Below are 13518 nucleotides of genomic sequence, written 5' to 3' on the forward strand. Positions count from 1 at the left end.
CACCAGCTCGCCCTTTTTCGGTGCCGATGGACGGTCACCGATTTTTCGGGTTAAGCCATGGTCTGTTGGCGGTGGCGTCCCCTGGGCTTTAGCGGTCTTTTCGTGAGTCCTTTGTTTCGACGTCTTACTCACGGTTTTCGGAGTTTCTTCTGGATCGATCTCCTCCGAGTCCGAATCCTGGATGGAGAATGTTTCTTCCTCCTCCTCGAAACGCCCTTGTTCTGTCGGCGACGACGCCATTTGCAGTCTTCTTGCTCTTCGGTCCCGGAGTGTCTTCCTGGACCGGAACGCTCGACAGGCCTCACAAGTATCCTCCTTGTGTTCTGGTGACAAACACAAGTTACAGACCAGGTGTTGATCTGTATATGGATACTTGTTATGGCATTTTGGACAGAAGCGGAAAGGGGTCCATTCCATCAGCCTTGAAGAGACACGTTGCCGGGCCGACCAGGCCCCGACGGGGATCGAAAAAACCCCGAAGGGCCTCTGGAGCTCTTCTTAATTCTGTGTCGATCTGTTGTAACTAACCCGATACCGAACGCAAACAATACTGACGATTTTTCTGAGATTCTAACTAACTTTCCGACCCGAAACACGGAGCGAAAAGGAACACGTCCGAACCCGATGGCGGAAAAAAAACAATCTAAGATGGAGTCGACGCCCATGCGCAATGGAGTCGAAATGGGAGGAGTCCCTCGGTCTCGTGACTCGAAAAAGACTTCTTCGAAGAAAAACAACTTGTAACACTCCGAGCCCAACACCAGATGGCGGGATGTGCACAGCATGTGTATCTGCAGCTACACATGCCATCGAACATATATACATATATATATATATATATAAAATTGTCTCATGGTTCAGAGCAGAACAATTTACACTTGAAGTCACAAAAACAAACATTTGAGCACTCTGCACGCAGCTGAGGTTGAAGAATCATGCCCATCATTTTTTTTTTTAAATAACCTCCCCTCCCAATTTTTACAATGTGGCTACTCCCTGCTGGTCGACTTCAGCCTTTCTTTCAGGTTTCTGGTTCCAGCACAAAATGATCAACACATTTGCTTTCTGTTGTAGGTTAGCTCAGCCCAGAACAGCAAAGCACAGAAACTCCAATCAGCACTCTTTAGTAGCAGCTGCATGCAGTCCTACTCACATCACCACAGTGGGCTTGAGGTCACCAATTGCTAAGGGCACTGACAGAGGCTAACACAATCTCACAGAAGTAACATTCTTCCTTGTTCCTACTTGATCACAATCAAGAATAGCCTCCCATTCCCATCACAAGTGTTGTAAATCAAAGGTGTATGGCATTCTTGAAAACAAGGAAGCACTGTCTTTCTAGTTAAGGCCCAAGCCTTAACTGTCTGCTTTTCTCCTTTAGTCCTACTATCTTTAGTTAAAAATAATCTTCCCATGTACCTGTCCACATCTCATGCTAGCTTGGAAGATCCCAATCTGTTGAACCTGTGAAGCACACAAATCTTTAACAAGAGCCTAACAAAAAGTGTACCAATCCTATCATGTTCCCAAGCATTATTATAACCCTAGCTGTGGATACAAATTAGAAGTGTACAAAAAGAGATAAAACAAACAGCACCAAGATCTAAAAGAACACAAGACAGAGGGAAAAATAACTTGCACACTAAGTGAAATCTGTTTATAAAATAGAGAAATCATTCTAGATAGGATTGTAATGTGTTGGTTCCCACTCCTTATTTCTTTTTAACTTCCCTTATTCTCCCTCACATTCCTAAATTGCTGTAGTCTTGAAGGATGTGTTTGGCCGCAAAACACGCTCCTTGCCATCCATCTTGCACTCCCGATTTGGGGAACTGGCAGAGCTGACAGCCAACCGAGCACTCTGACCAAAATAATGACCAAAATAATGAACAGTACACTTGGTCAAATATGAGGGGTGTGCCCAATCATCTTGGATGTTCTGCTAGTGCAAGACACATAGGAAACACTGCACTGAAGGGGCTTGAACATCTGCAATAGTGGAAGCAATTACACCTTTTAGGATGTAAACAAATTTTTAAAGGATATGCTCTGTGTTGCTTGCTGTCCAGACAGAATAAAAAAAAAACATGCACTGGCAAAGTCAGAAGGTCGCACCTTTAAAATCTGAGTGTCGAGCTATTGGCTTTTCCAATGCTTGGTCTACTTTGGAATTCCATTAATTTACTCTTCCAGGCAGTCAGACAGCCATTCTAGAACACAAATGAATACAAAAAAACATATGTGCAGGAGCACGTTAAAAAAAAAAGTGAGTAGCCCAATGGCACTGTGCAGCTCACGCGCCCCCACAAAAAAGGCAAATAATAAAGTGGAGGAAGGAGGGAGAAAAGGTAAGTGGGGACTGGTACTAATATGTAGCTGCTGAACCCTTGTAAAAGCAATGATTAAAAAATTATATGCACATTTGTTTTTATACAAAAAAGGGAAGCAATTAACTTTGTTAAATTCTCACGTTTAGGTGGAGAGCAGCTCCAAAATAAAGCACCCTTCAACACCAGTTACACTCTGTATCTACTCACCTCAAATGTCTATTTTCCTAGTGAAGATTTTAGGCAAAGGATTAGCACAGTGCCATCCGCGCTGAGCTAGCAAGTGACAGTCTTTTGCCATTTTTACAGAAAAGTCTTTAAGCACAGGATTAGCTAATGCCTTCCATGCCAAGCTGAAAAATGACTAAAGCCTTTTACCATCCCAGGTACACTATTACAGCTTTGAATTGGCCAGCTTGGAATGAATAAAAGCAGCCCCAGACATGTGTTTCGTTCTTGTTATGAGCTCATCAGAGAAGTATAGCTTTGTTCAGACACAAGTGAATGCGCAGTATAAGTCAAAACTATACCCTTTCAGGCTTAGAGTGCTGAATAAATTAGGCAACAAAAGGGGAGCAAAGAACTCTGGTAAGTTTTCAAGTTTAGGTGGCATGCAGTTCTTATATAAAGCACCCTACAACACCAGCGACACTCTAAATCTGCTCACCTCAAATGTCTGTTTTACTATATAATAAAAAAAAAAAAAGATAATGAAGCATGTGGAACGGAGCAAAGGACTGGCAGCTCTGCCAAGTGTCAGTCATCAGGAGTTAGACTGACTCTAATTACTTATTACTAAACGATAAGGGGAAGGTTGACCTTTTTTCATGTTCAATGTAATGGTTGTCGCTGCTGGATGTCTTTGTGAACGGATTTTCATTTTCCCCATGTGCTCACACACCCAAAACTAGATCAAGAAGCAATGTAATTAAGTATAATGTTAGTCTAATATAGTTTAATTGATGGTTGATCGACTGAACTGTGCTGTATTAAGTGACTTGTATTAAATAACTTGTAATGAAAATGTCGATAAGGACCAGTAGGCTAATTGATACTAATGTCCTGGTAAATCTGAAGTAAGTCAACCACTCAAAATGGCAATATTGGCAATATAGATGAGAATAAATTGCTTGATGAAGCCAGATGGATAAAGTTAGTCAAAGGTAAAGACCATCAGCCGCCTTTGTCCTTTCCTGTGAACAGAAAAAAACAAACTGTAGCGCCCAACCTACCTGCTCGATCATTCCAAGAAACCAAGACTGGTGCCAGCCTCGAGCCCCCACCTCTGCCAAGGTAAGCCAAAAACTAAAACTAATTGCCACCTCAGTGGCACTCATCCATCTTCCAGCCACCCAGGAGATGGAAGGAGCGTGGCCTCCTCCTGCCTGATTGGGGCCCCCCTACTCGGGAAGTCTTCTGCTGCAGGTAGGAGCCAGGGCCACAAGGGAATGTTATCAAGGCAGCTACAATGCTTGAATGATGGCAAATGGGAGCCAGGGCAAGTTGGGCTGCTCGGTGATTAAGTATGACTGCTCTGAATAGGAGGCAAAGACACAGCCATGAGCACGGAGCTGAGCAGCAGTAGCCTTTTTAAAGTGGTTATTTCTACATACTTTCAATGAAAGGCTTGAGAGACATTGTGCATAACTAGGCAAAAGCCCAAACTCTAAAGCACCGGGGCAGCAGTCGACCTCCTGTGCAGCTAGTTATTTTTTCTTTAGTTTGCCTGAGGTTCACAAACACCACAAAGGGGCTTTTTCTTAAGAAAAGCAAGCTGTCCCATGTTGCCATTGTTTGCTAGCGGTGTTTTAGCCTAGTTTAGGAAGCCCTTATATGAGTAAAATCCACCCATGTCCTATGTTTTCCTGTCTTTGCTTTACAAACTTCTTGATGTTTGTGATCAGATCTGAGGGAAACGAGTTGGCAGACCTTACAAAAATGTTTACATTTGTTTTTTGTTTTTTTTAAATATCCGAACTATTCATCCAATTTCAACCCTTCTTTCAGAGTTTCAATTTTTTACAGCCTTCTCAAGGAGATCTTACTGATACATTTGTAAGTTTTTCTTTAAAGAAAATTTGTTGGGTTAATATTTATTAAACCTGAAAAAGGCACCAAATGAGGCCAAGATTAACATGCTTTCCAAATCAAGCACATTTGTGTTCAGCCTTTTACATGAGTTGATTTGCAGATAAAGTTCTATTTAGGAGCTTGAATTTGAAACACTTTTTTGTCCGCCATCCACTTTTTAACTTTGCTGTAACTTTAGCCATCTACACCAAATTTAGCATTATCAAAGTGCATCTCCTTTAGTATTCTGGCAATGTTCGATAGAGTCAGGCAGAGGGAAAAAAGTTATTAGCAGTGCAAAATCTACTTTTTATTTGAAATATAGGGTCAACGTTAATTACAGTGGTGCAAATGCTACCTCTGTAACAAAGTGTTACAGTTTTCCTGGATTTAAGTATTTCTTTAACTGGCTGTCATGACAAAATTAACATTGTTCTCTAAAAGTAGATAAATACCATATGCCCTTACCAAATTCTTATTTCATAACCTAGAGACAAATATGATATGAAGAATTAATAGCTATGCTAAAACATAATCCCTTGATGGGGGATTGTAAGGATATAAAGAGTAGTCTGCAGAAGTATATTTGCACACCAATAAAACAGGGAAATATGTCATGCTTTAAAATAATAATGAACAAAATACACAAAATGAAAGAGAAATAAAACTAACCTGTGAGTATTTGCAGGCGGATCTGTGTTAGTGTTGTAAGAGCTGTCTGGTACAAGACACAGATACTGCAGACCTTTTGTACCTCAGGTGAATCTACGCGTTTCCCTCCTATTGGTTTGAGAATATTTCGTACTGATGCAGACTTTTGAAATGCACGCTTGAAAAGATCTAATAAAAATATTAAAACAATTCTTACTAGCAAAATGATAAAACTGGGCTCTTCAGCTGTAACAGTGTGCTGTGGTAGCATGATACTACCTTTTTTTTAATTAGAGTTGCCTGTGATCTAGCAAAAACAGAAACATAATGGTATTAAGCACATAACATAATGCATAAATCCTTGTTCTAGATGGCCTCAATAAAAAGAGAATACCATAAAACAATAGTGAGATAAAGGAAATACTCAATCTCAAACAAGCATACTAGCCCAGACATAGTTAATTTGAGCACTGGCCTTCGGCTCCTTTTCCCTTAAGGATGGATGACACAAGTATGAAGATCTGTGAGTACAGTGACCACCATTCAGAGACTGTAAGGGGCGTGGGACTAACCCATGATTTGATGATACAAAGCCAGACAGTAGTAATAGTTATCAATAAAACAGGGGATAATCTAGAACCAATGTCATGTTTATGGGTAGCATTATATCCTTGACTGTTAACTAAATATTGTGATCCAGGCGGAAAGATAGGTGTTGCACCATACCAGACCAAAAAGCTTTAAGCAAACAACATTACGCAAACATATGGATAATGTCAACTGCATGGCAGCCGTATTTTGGACAATAGGTTTTGTGGGTAGAACTACTCAGACAGTTTGCATATTCTTTCCGGTGAATAATATAACCTACAAACAGTCCGAAATTGCTGACGTTTTAACCTAACAGAGCAAACTGAGCGACTAATAATATCAAAAGCATCGGAGATTTAAATTACTTAAATATTCTGATCGAGCTTGGTACTCCATATAGAGGCCAGACCAGGTCTATCATCCTCTCTGTCCACAGACATAATCGTATATAAAAATTCTTATTGATCGTTAGCCTATTGTAGAAAAAAAATAAGTCAAAATATCAGCTTCCTTGTCTCCAAAATCATATATTCAGTTATGTGAACAAAAATCACGATCCATAGATATTTGAAGAAAGATTGTTGCAGAAGGTCATAGGAGTGTTTGCAAAGTACAGAAGGTACAAAATCCATCAGAGTAAAAACTCTGACCAATGTTCTTTATTTACTGGTTATACCATATCTTGGCCACTGGGTTGTGAAAGACAGATGGAAAATTAGGGTTGGCTCACAGATGTGTAAATGAATGAGTAAATGGCAGAGAATGTCTAGTACATATGCCCCCCCGACCCACACAAATCCGGGAATTGTCAATGGTGGTCTTAAACTGAACCCGTTTAAAATCATTAGGATTGAGGACATCTGCAAAGAAAAACCTGAAGTCTAGTCCCATGACCATTTGGTACCCCAAAGCTAAAAAATCTGGATCAAGATGAGTGAGAATACTCTTAGTTGGAGAACCAAGAGTGGCCCAAAAATACAGCGCAAAATCCAGGACAGACAATCCTCCTTGATTAAACGGGAGTTTTAGAAAATGTATGGCCCTTCTTCTATTCCCAGAAGAAGCAACCTATTGCCCTCTCAAGTCGCTTAAAAAGAGAATCCTGAATGGGAGTGGGGTCTGACCGGGGATGGAGTAGGACACAGCTCATCCTTGTCCGTGCTCCCGGGGCCTTAAAGCCACATAAAGCCTGTCCTGCTGTTCTAACCCCAGCCTCCTGCGGGGTTCATGTACGTCCTTGGGAGCCCTGTGGCTGGGGGCCCTTGAGTTTGCAACGTGGCCCCAGCCTGGTGGGGGCAGCCTGGATCTTCTTGCCTTTCTGTGCCCGGGTGCAATCGTCCTATCCGGCGCAGCGCCCGGAAGAAGACAGTAGTGCTCACGCTTTGGAAGCAGGTGCGCGCTATGGATCTAGTGTTGCTCCCGGGGTTGCTGGGGGACGCGGCTCCCCTGGGCGAAGGGGTGCCGGCAGAGAGGTTTTGTGCCTGGAGACCCTCAGGGGCGACACAATTCGGTAGGCTAACGGAGGTGCGAACCGCCATTTTCTGGTTTTCCCACTTTGGGCTTCAGTGACTCTTGGCTGTGTCATGCTCCTGAGGTTGGGGGCGCCATTGTCCCCCACATCTGAGCCCCTCCCCCCTGGTAAGTTGCACGTGAAATGGGGGCATTAGGTGGTCCCATGCAAAGCGGTATAAAGAATGTGGCCACAAGCCTGATGGAGTCGACGCATGTGGCCAGGTGCAGCCCGCATTAGCGGGAGCCCAGCAAGGACAATACCCTAGCGCCGCTGCAGAGGGTGTAGACCGGGGAGCCACAGACAAGGAACGGAGGGGTTCGCCCACAGCCGGACTTGGAGGTTACATTCTCTATACTTTGATGCCATAGAGGCACCAGACCATGGATACAGAGACTAGTGCGTGCATGCTGGAGACTGCCCCTTAGTAACCTGGACACCTCCCTGACATACCTGACACTCCACTCGGCTCCTGGGCTCCATCACTGGACTACTATAAAATGGCACTTTGCATCTTTGGATTGGGGCTTTACTGACTTGGGGACTGCTGAATGTGACTAGCTGTGCTGCATCCTCGTTCGGCCCCCTCAATTAATGAAGTGCTGGGGCACTAAAGGCCTCAGGCATCGGATGTAATCGCCCTGGAACACGTCTTGAGGTCTGCCCATCGGTATTCTAGTCCCATCACACGGCCTTCGGAGCCTGGCAGTTAATTATCTGGGATCGGCAACCTACAACCGGGTTTGACACATCACTGATCTAGGGACTGCTGGATCTGAGGAGGTGTTGTGGCCTTTCCTTGCCCTAAAATGTATGCTCTCCTCCCTTCTACTACTATGCCATGGGGAAAGAACTCTAGAGACAGCTCTGCTGCATCGTTGTAGTCCAAATCCACCCCAGTGGCCATGTCCAATAAGGACGAATCATCCTCACAAGCCCTGGGGGGTGTCAGCGGTTCAGCCAAACACCCAGAACTACATGGAAAAGTTTCTGAGCGATATCAAACTTGAAATTGGCTCCCTTAAGGCAGACTTTAAAAGCTGAATGCAGGACCTCCACAGGGGGTTACAAAAGTAGGCACAAGGGTGGATGCTCGCACAGAGGACCACAAAATGTTTTGGTGCCACACTGCTGCTTTTGGAAGACCAACAAACCAAACTCCAGGCTAAGCAAGAAGATTTAGAAAATCATAGCCACAGAAATAATATCTGCATTTTGGGGAATCCTCAGGGGGTGGAGGGAGACAAGATCATTGCCTTCGCAAAAGATTTGCTTCAGGGCATTCGGGGAGGCTTGGATAACCAGACCCTTCTCCTGGACTGGGCTCACAGCTTCACAGTTATGGCTGGCCACCCAGATACTACTCCTGACATTGTAACTAGAGTTAATTTCTTTCAAGAGAAAGAAGATATCCTAAGGGTAGCTATAGGAAACTAGGATCTGGTCTTCTGTGGCCACACACGGCAAGTCTTCCAGGATCTTTCCCCTTTGACGCTTAAAAAGCAGAGACTTTAAGCCGGTTACAGGAAAGTTGCGCAAGCAGGGAATCAAGTATCAGTGGACTCATCCCTTCGGAATCCTCTTCCATTGGAATGGCTAATAACGGCTGACATATGCAGGGACTCCCTGGGGGATCCCTAAGCCAAGAGCCATCATCCACCTCAACCAGGGAAAAGGGCTGGCTGACGCCCGGCCTGGAGCACAGTTGTTAGATGTGGTCAAGATGACACGCTGCAAAGGAGGACATCCTTCACACACTTGCAGAACATGAAACAGGAATCCTCTTAGAACTCTGAAGGTGCTGCTTGACCATCCCTTGTGCTCCTGACTTTAGATTCCCCTCTGACTGTGATGTTGGAACACATTTCTATGCTATTCTTAATCCTTCCTTTGTAGGGCCCGTGGTCTCAGAGCCGGACTTACCTGTTTGTAACTCATTGTTGCCTAATTTGTGAGACTGAGTAAGCCACTGAATGGTTGTCAATTGACTGAAATGATTGATTGGGCTATGTAGACCTACCCTACTTACTGGACTTTTAGACCTCTTTCCCGGTCTCTCCTCCCCCACCTGGGGGCCTTACTCCAGCTGGGATGACATCTTGTCAGAGTCTGATGGGGGTTCTCATTGGTCCGCTGATAGAGATGCATGCCACGCTGGGCCCCGTTGGCCCGTTTGCTGTGTTTTGGGGGGGGGGAGGGTGAAGGGGGGCTTTCCCTTTTTTCCCTTTCCTTGTTTATTTGTACACTCTGCTAGATGTTTGGTGGGGGGGTGTAGACTTGACCGTGAGTGTCTTTTACCCCCTGGCCCTGTACGCGTCCTTAGATGAACTCAGTGGTGGTATCATTATACTTACTCTGAATAGGCAATGGGGACACTGACTGTAAGGAAATGCCTCCTTGGCATGGTTGCCCCCTGACTTTTTGCCTTTGCTGATGCTATGTTTACAATTGAAAGTGTGCTGAGGCCTGCTAACCAGGCCCCAGCACCAGTGTTCTTTCCCTAACCTGTACTTTTGTATCCACAATTGGCAGACCCTGGCATCCAGATAAGTCCCTTGTAACTGGTACTTCTAGTACCAAGGGCCCTGATGCCAAGGAAGGTCTCTAAGGGCTGCAGCATGTCTTATGCCACCCTGGAGACCTCTCACTCAGCACAGACACACTGCTTGCCAGCTTGTGTGTGCTAGTGAGGACAAAACGAGTAAGTCGACATGGCACTCCCCTCAGGGTGCCATGCCAGCCTCTCACTGCCTATGCAGTATAGGTAAGACACCCCTCTAGCAGGCCTTACAGCCCTAAGGCAGGGTGCACTATACCATAGGTGAGGGTACCCGTGCATGAGCATGGTACCCCTACAGTGTCTAAACAAAACCTTAGACATTGTAAGTGAAGGGTAGCCATAAGAGTATATGGTCTGGGAGTCTGTCAAACACGAACTCCACAGCACCATAATGGCTACACTGAAAACTGGGAAGTTTGGTATCAAACTTCTCAGCACAATAAATGCACACTGATGCCAGTGTACATTTTATTGTAAAATACACCACAGAGGGCACCTTAGAGGTGCCCCCTGAAACTTAACCGACTGTCTGTGTAGGCTGACTAGTTCCAGCAGCCTGCCACACTAGAGACATGTTGCTGGCCCCATGGGGAGAGTGCCTTTGTCACTCTGAGGCCAGTAACAAAGCCTGCACTGGGTGGAGATGCTAACACCTCCCCCAGGCAGGAGCTGTGACACCTGGCGGTGAGCCTCAAAGGCTCACCCCTTTGTCACAGCCCAGCAGGGCACTCCAGCTTAGTGGAGTTGCCCGCCCCCTCCGGCCACGGCCCCCACTTTTGGCGGCAAGGCTGGAGGGAACAAAGAAAGCAACAAGGAGGAGACACTGGCCAGTCAGGACAGCCCCTAAGGTGTCCTGAGCTGAGGTGACTCTGACTTTTAGAAATCCTCCATCTTGCAGATGGAGGATTCCCCCAATAGGGTTAGGATTGTGACCCCCTCCCCTTGGGAGGAGGCACAAAGAGGGTGTACCCACCCTCAGGGCTAGTAGCCATTGGCTACTAACCCCCCAGACCTAAACACGCCCTTAAATTTAGTATTTAAGGGCTACCCTGAAATCTAGAAAATTAGATTCCTGCAACTACAAGAAGAAGGACTGCCTAGCTGAAAACCCCTGCAGAGGAAGACCAGAAGACGACAACTGCCTTGGCTCCAGAAACTCACCGGCCTGTCTCCTGCCTTCCAAAGATCCTGCTCCAGCGACGCCTTCCAAAGGGACCAGCGACCTCGACATCCTCTGAGGACTGCCCCTGCTTCGAAAAGACAAGAAACTCCCGAGGACAGCGGACCTGCTCCAAGAAAGGCTGCAACTTTGTTTCCAGCAGCCTTGAAAGAACCCTGCAAGCTCCCCGCAAGAAGCGTGAGACTTGCAACACTGCACCCGGCGACCCCGACTCGGCTGGTGGAGATCCAACACCTCAGGAGGGACCCCAGGACTACTCTGATACTGTGAGTACCAAAACCTGTCCCCCCTGAGCACCCACAGCGCCGCCTGCAGAGGGAATCCCGAGGCTTCCCCTGACCGCGACTCTTTGAATCCAAAGTCCCGACGCCTGGAAGAGACCCTGCACCCGCAGCCCCCAGGACCTGAAGGACCGGACTTTCACTGGAGAAGTGACCCCCAGGAGTCCCTCTCCCTTGCCCAAGTGGAGGTTTCCCCGAGGAACCCCCCCCTTGCCTGCCTGCAGCGCTGAAGAGATCCCGAGATCTCTCATAGACTAACATTGCGAACCCGACGCTTGTTTCTACACTGCACCCGGCCGCCCCCGCGCTGCTGAGGGTGAAATTTCTGTGTGGGCTTGTGTCCCCCCCGGTGCCCTACAAAACCCCCCTGGTCTGCCCTCCGAAGACGCGGGTACTTACCTGCAAGCAGACCGGAACCGGGGCACCCCCTTCTCTCCATTCTAGCCTATTTGTTTTGGGCACCACTTTGAACTCTGCACCTGACCGGCCCTGAGCTGCTGGTGTGGTGACTTTGGGGTTGCTCTGAACCCCCAACGGTGGGCTACCTTGGACCAAGAACTGAACCCTGTAAGTGTCTTACTTACCTGGTAAAACTAACAAAAACTTACCTCCCCCAGGAACTGTGAAAATTGCACTAAGTGTCCACTTTTAAAGTAGCTATTTGTCAATAACTTGAAAAGTATACATGCAATTTTTATGATTTAAAGTTCCTAAAGTACTTACCTGCAATACCTTTCAAATGAGATATTACATGTAGAATTTGAACCTGTGGTTCTTAAAATAAACTAAGAAAATATATTTTTCTACAACAAAACCTATTGGCTGGATTTGTCTCTGAGTGTGTGTACCTCATTTATTGTCTATGTGTATGTACAACAAATGCTTAACACTACTCCTTGGATAAGCCTACTGCTCGACCACACTACCACAAAATAGAGCATTAGTATTATCTATTTTTACCACTATTTTACCTCTAAGGGGAACCCTTGGACTCTGTGCATGCTATTCCTTACTTTGAAATAGCACATACAGAGCCAACTTCCTACATTGGTGGATCAGCGGTGGGGTACAAGACTTTGCATTTGCTGGACTACTCAGCCAATACCTGATCACACGACAAATTCCAAAATTGTCATTAGAAATTGATTTTTGCAATTTGAAAAGTTTTCTAAATTCTTAAAAGACCTGCTAGGGCCTTGTGTTAGATCCTGTTTAGCATTTCTTTTAGAGTTTAAAAGATTGTAAAAGTTTGAATTAGATTCTAGAACCAGTTGTAGATTCTTAAAAAGTATTCCAACTTTTAGAAGCAAAATGTCTAGCACAGATGTGACTGTGGTGGAACTCGACACCACACCTTACCTCCATCTTAAGATGAGGGAGCTAAGGTCACTCTGTAAAATAAAGTAAATAATGGGCCCCAAACCTACCAAAATACAGCTCCAGGAGCTTTTGGCAGAGTTTGAAAAGGCCAACCCCTCTGAGGGTGGCAACTCAGAGGAAGAGGATAGTGACTTGGAGGAAAATTCCCCCCTACCAGTCCTATCTAGGGAGAACAGGGTCCCTCAAACCCTGACTCCAAAAATAATAGTCAGAGATGCTGGTTCCCTCACAGGAGAGACCAACACCTCTGAAATCACTGAGGATAACCCCAGTGAAGAGGACATCCAGTTAGCCAGGATGGCCAAAAGATTGGCTTTGGAAAGACAGATCCTAGCCATAGAGAGGGAAAGACAAGAGATGGGCCTAGGACCCATCAATGGTGGCAGCAACATAAATAGGGTCAGAGATTCTCCTGACATGTTGAAAATCCCTAAAGGGATTGTAACTAAATATGAAGATGGTGATGACATCACCAAATGGTTCACAGCTTTTGAGAGGGCTTGTGTAACCAGAAAAGTGAACAGATCTCACTGGGGTGCTCTCCTTTGGGAAATGTTCACAGGAAAGTGTAGGGATAGACTCCTCACACTCTCTGGACAAGATGCAGAATCTTATGACCTCATGAAGGGTACCCTGATTGAGGGCTTTGGATTCTCCACTGAGGAGTATAGGATTAGATTCAGGGGGGCTCAAAAATCCTCGAGCCAGACCTGGGTTGACTTTGTAGACTACTCAGTGAAAACACTAGATGGTTGGATTCAAGGCAGTGGTGTAAGTAATTATGATGGGCTGTACAATTTATTTGTGAAAGAACACCTATTGAGTAATTGTTTCAATGATAAACTGCATCAGCATCTGGTAGACCTAGGACCAATTTCTCCCCAAGAATTGGGAAAGAAGGCGGACCATTGGGTCAAGACAAGGGTGTCCAAGACTTCAACAGGGGGTGACCAAAAGAAAGGGGTCAC

The 13518-nt window shown here is 45.5% G+C and overlaps 1 protein-coding gene across 9 annotated transcripts in view; it reads right to left on the bottom strand.

Moving 5' to 3' along the window:
- The window catches only part of UBE3B (ubiquitin protein ligase E3B), a 342871-nt gene that overhangs the window by 205997 nt on the left and 123356 nt on the right, over nucleotides 1-13518 (bottom strand). For all 9 annotated transcript variants that reach the window (XM_069214750.1, XM_069214746.1, XM_069214747.1 and 6 more), the window contains one exon: nucleotides 5070-5237. In XM_069214750.1, the coding sequence (XP_069070851.1) occupies nucleotides 5070-5237 (168 nt within the window). The remainder of the gene's footprint in view (nucleotides 1-5069; nucleotides 5238-13518) is intronic.

This window comes from Pleurodeles waltl, chromosome 11, assembly GCF_031143425.1.
Source record: "Pleurodeles waltl isolate 20211129_DDA chromosome 11, aPleWal1.hap1.20221129, whole genome shotgun sequence".
Classification (NCBI taxonomy): domain Eukaryota; kingdom Metazoa; phylum Chordata; class Amphibia; order Caudata; family Salamandridae; genus Pleurodeles; species Pleurodeles waltl.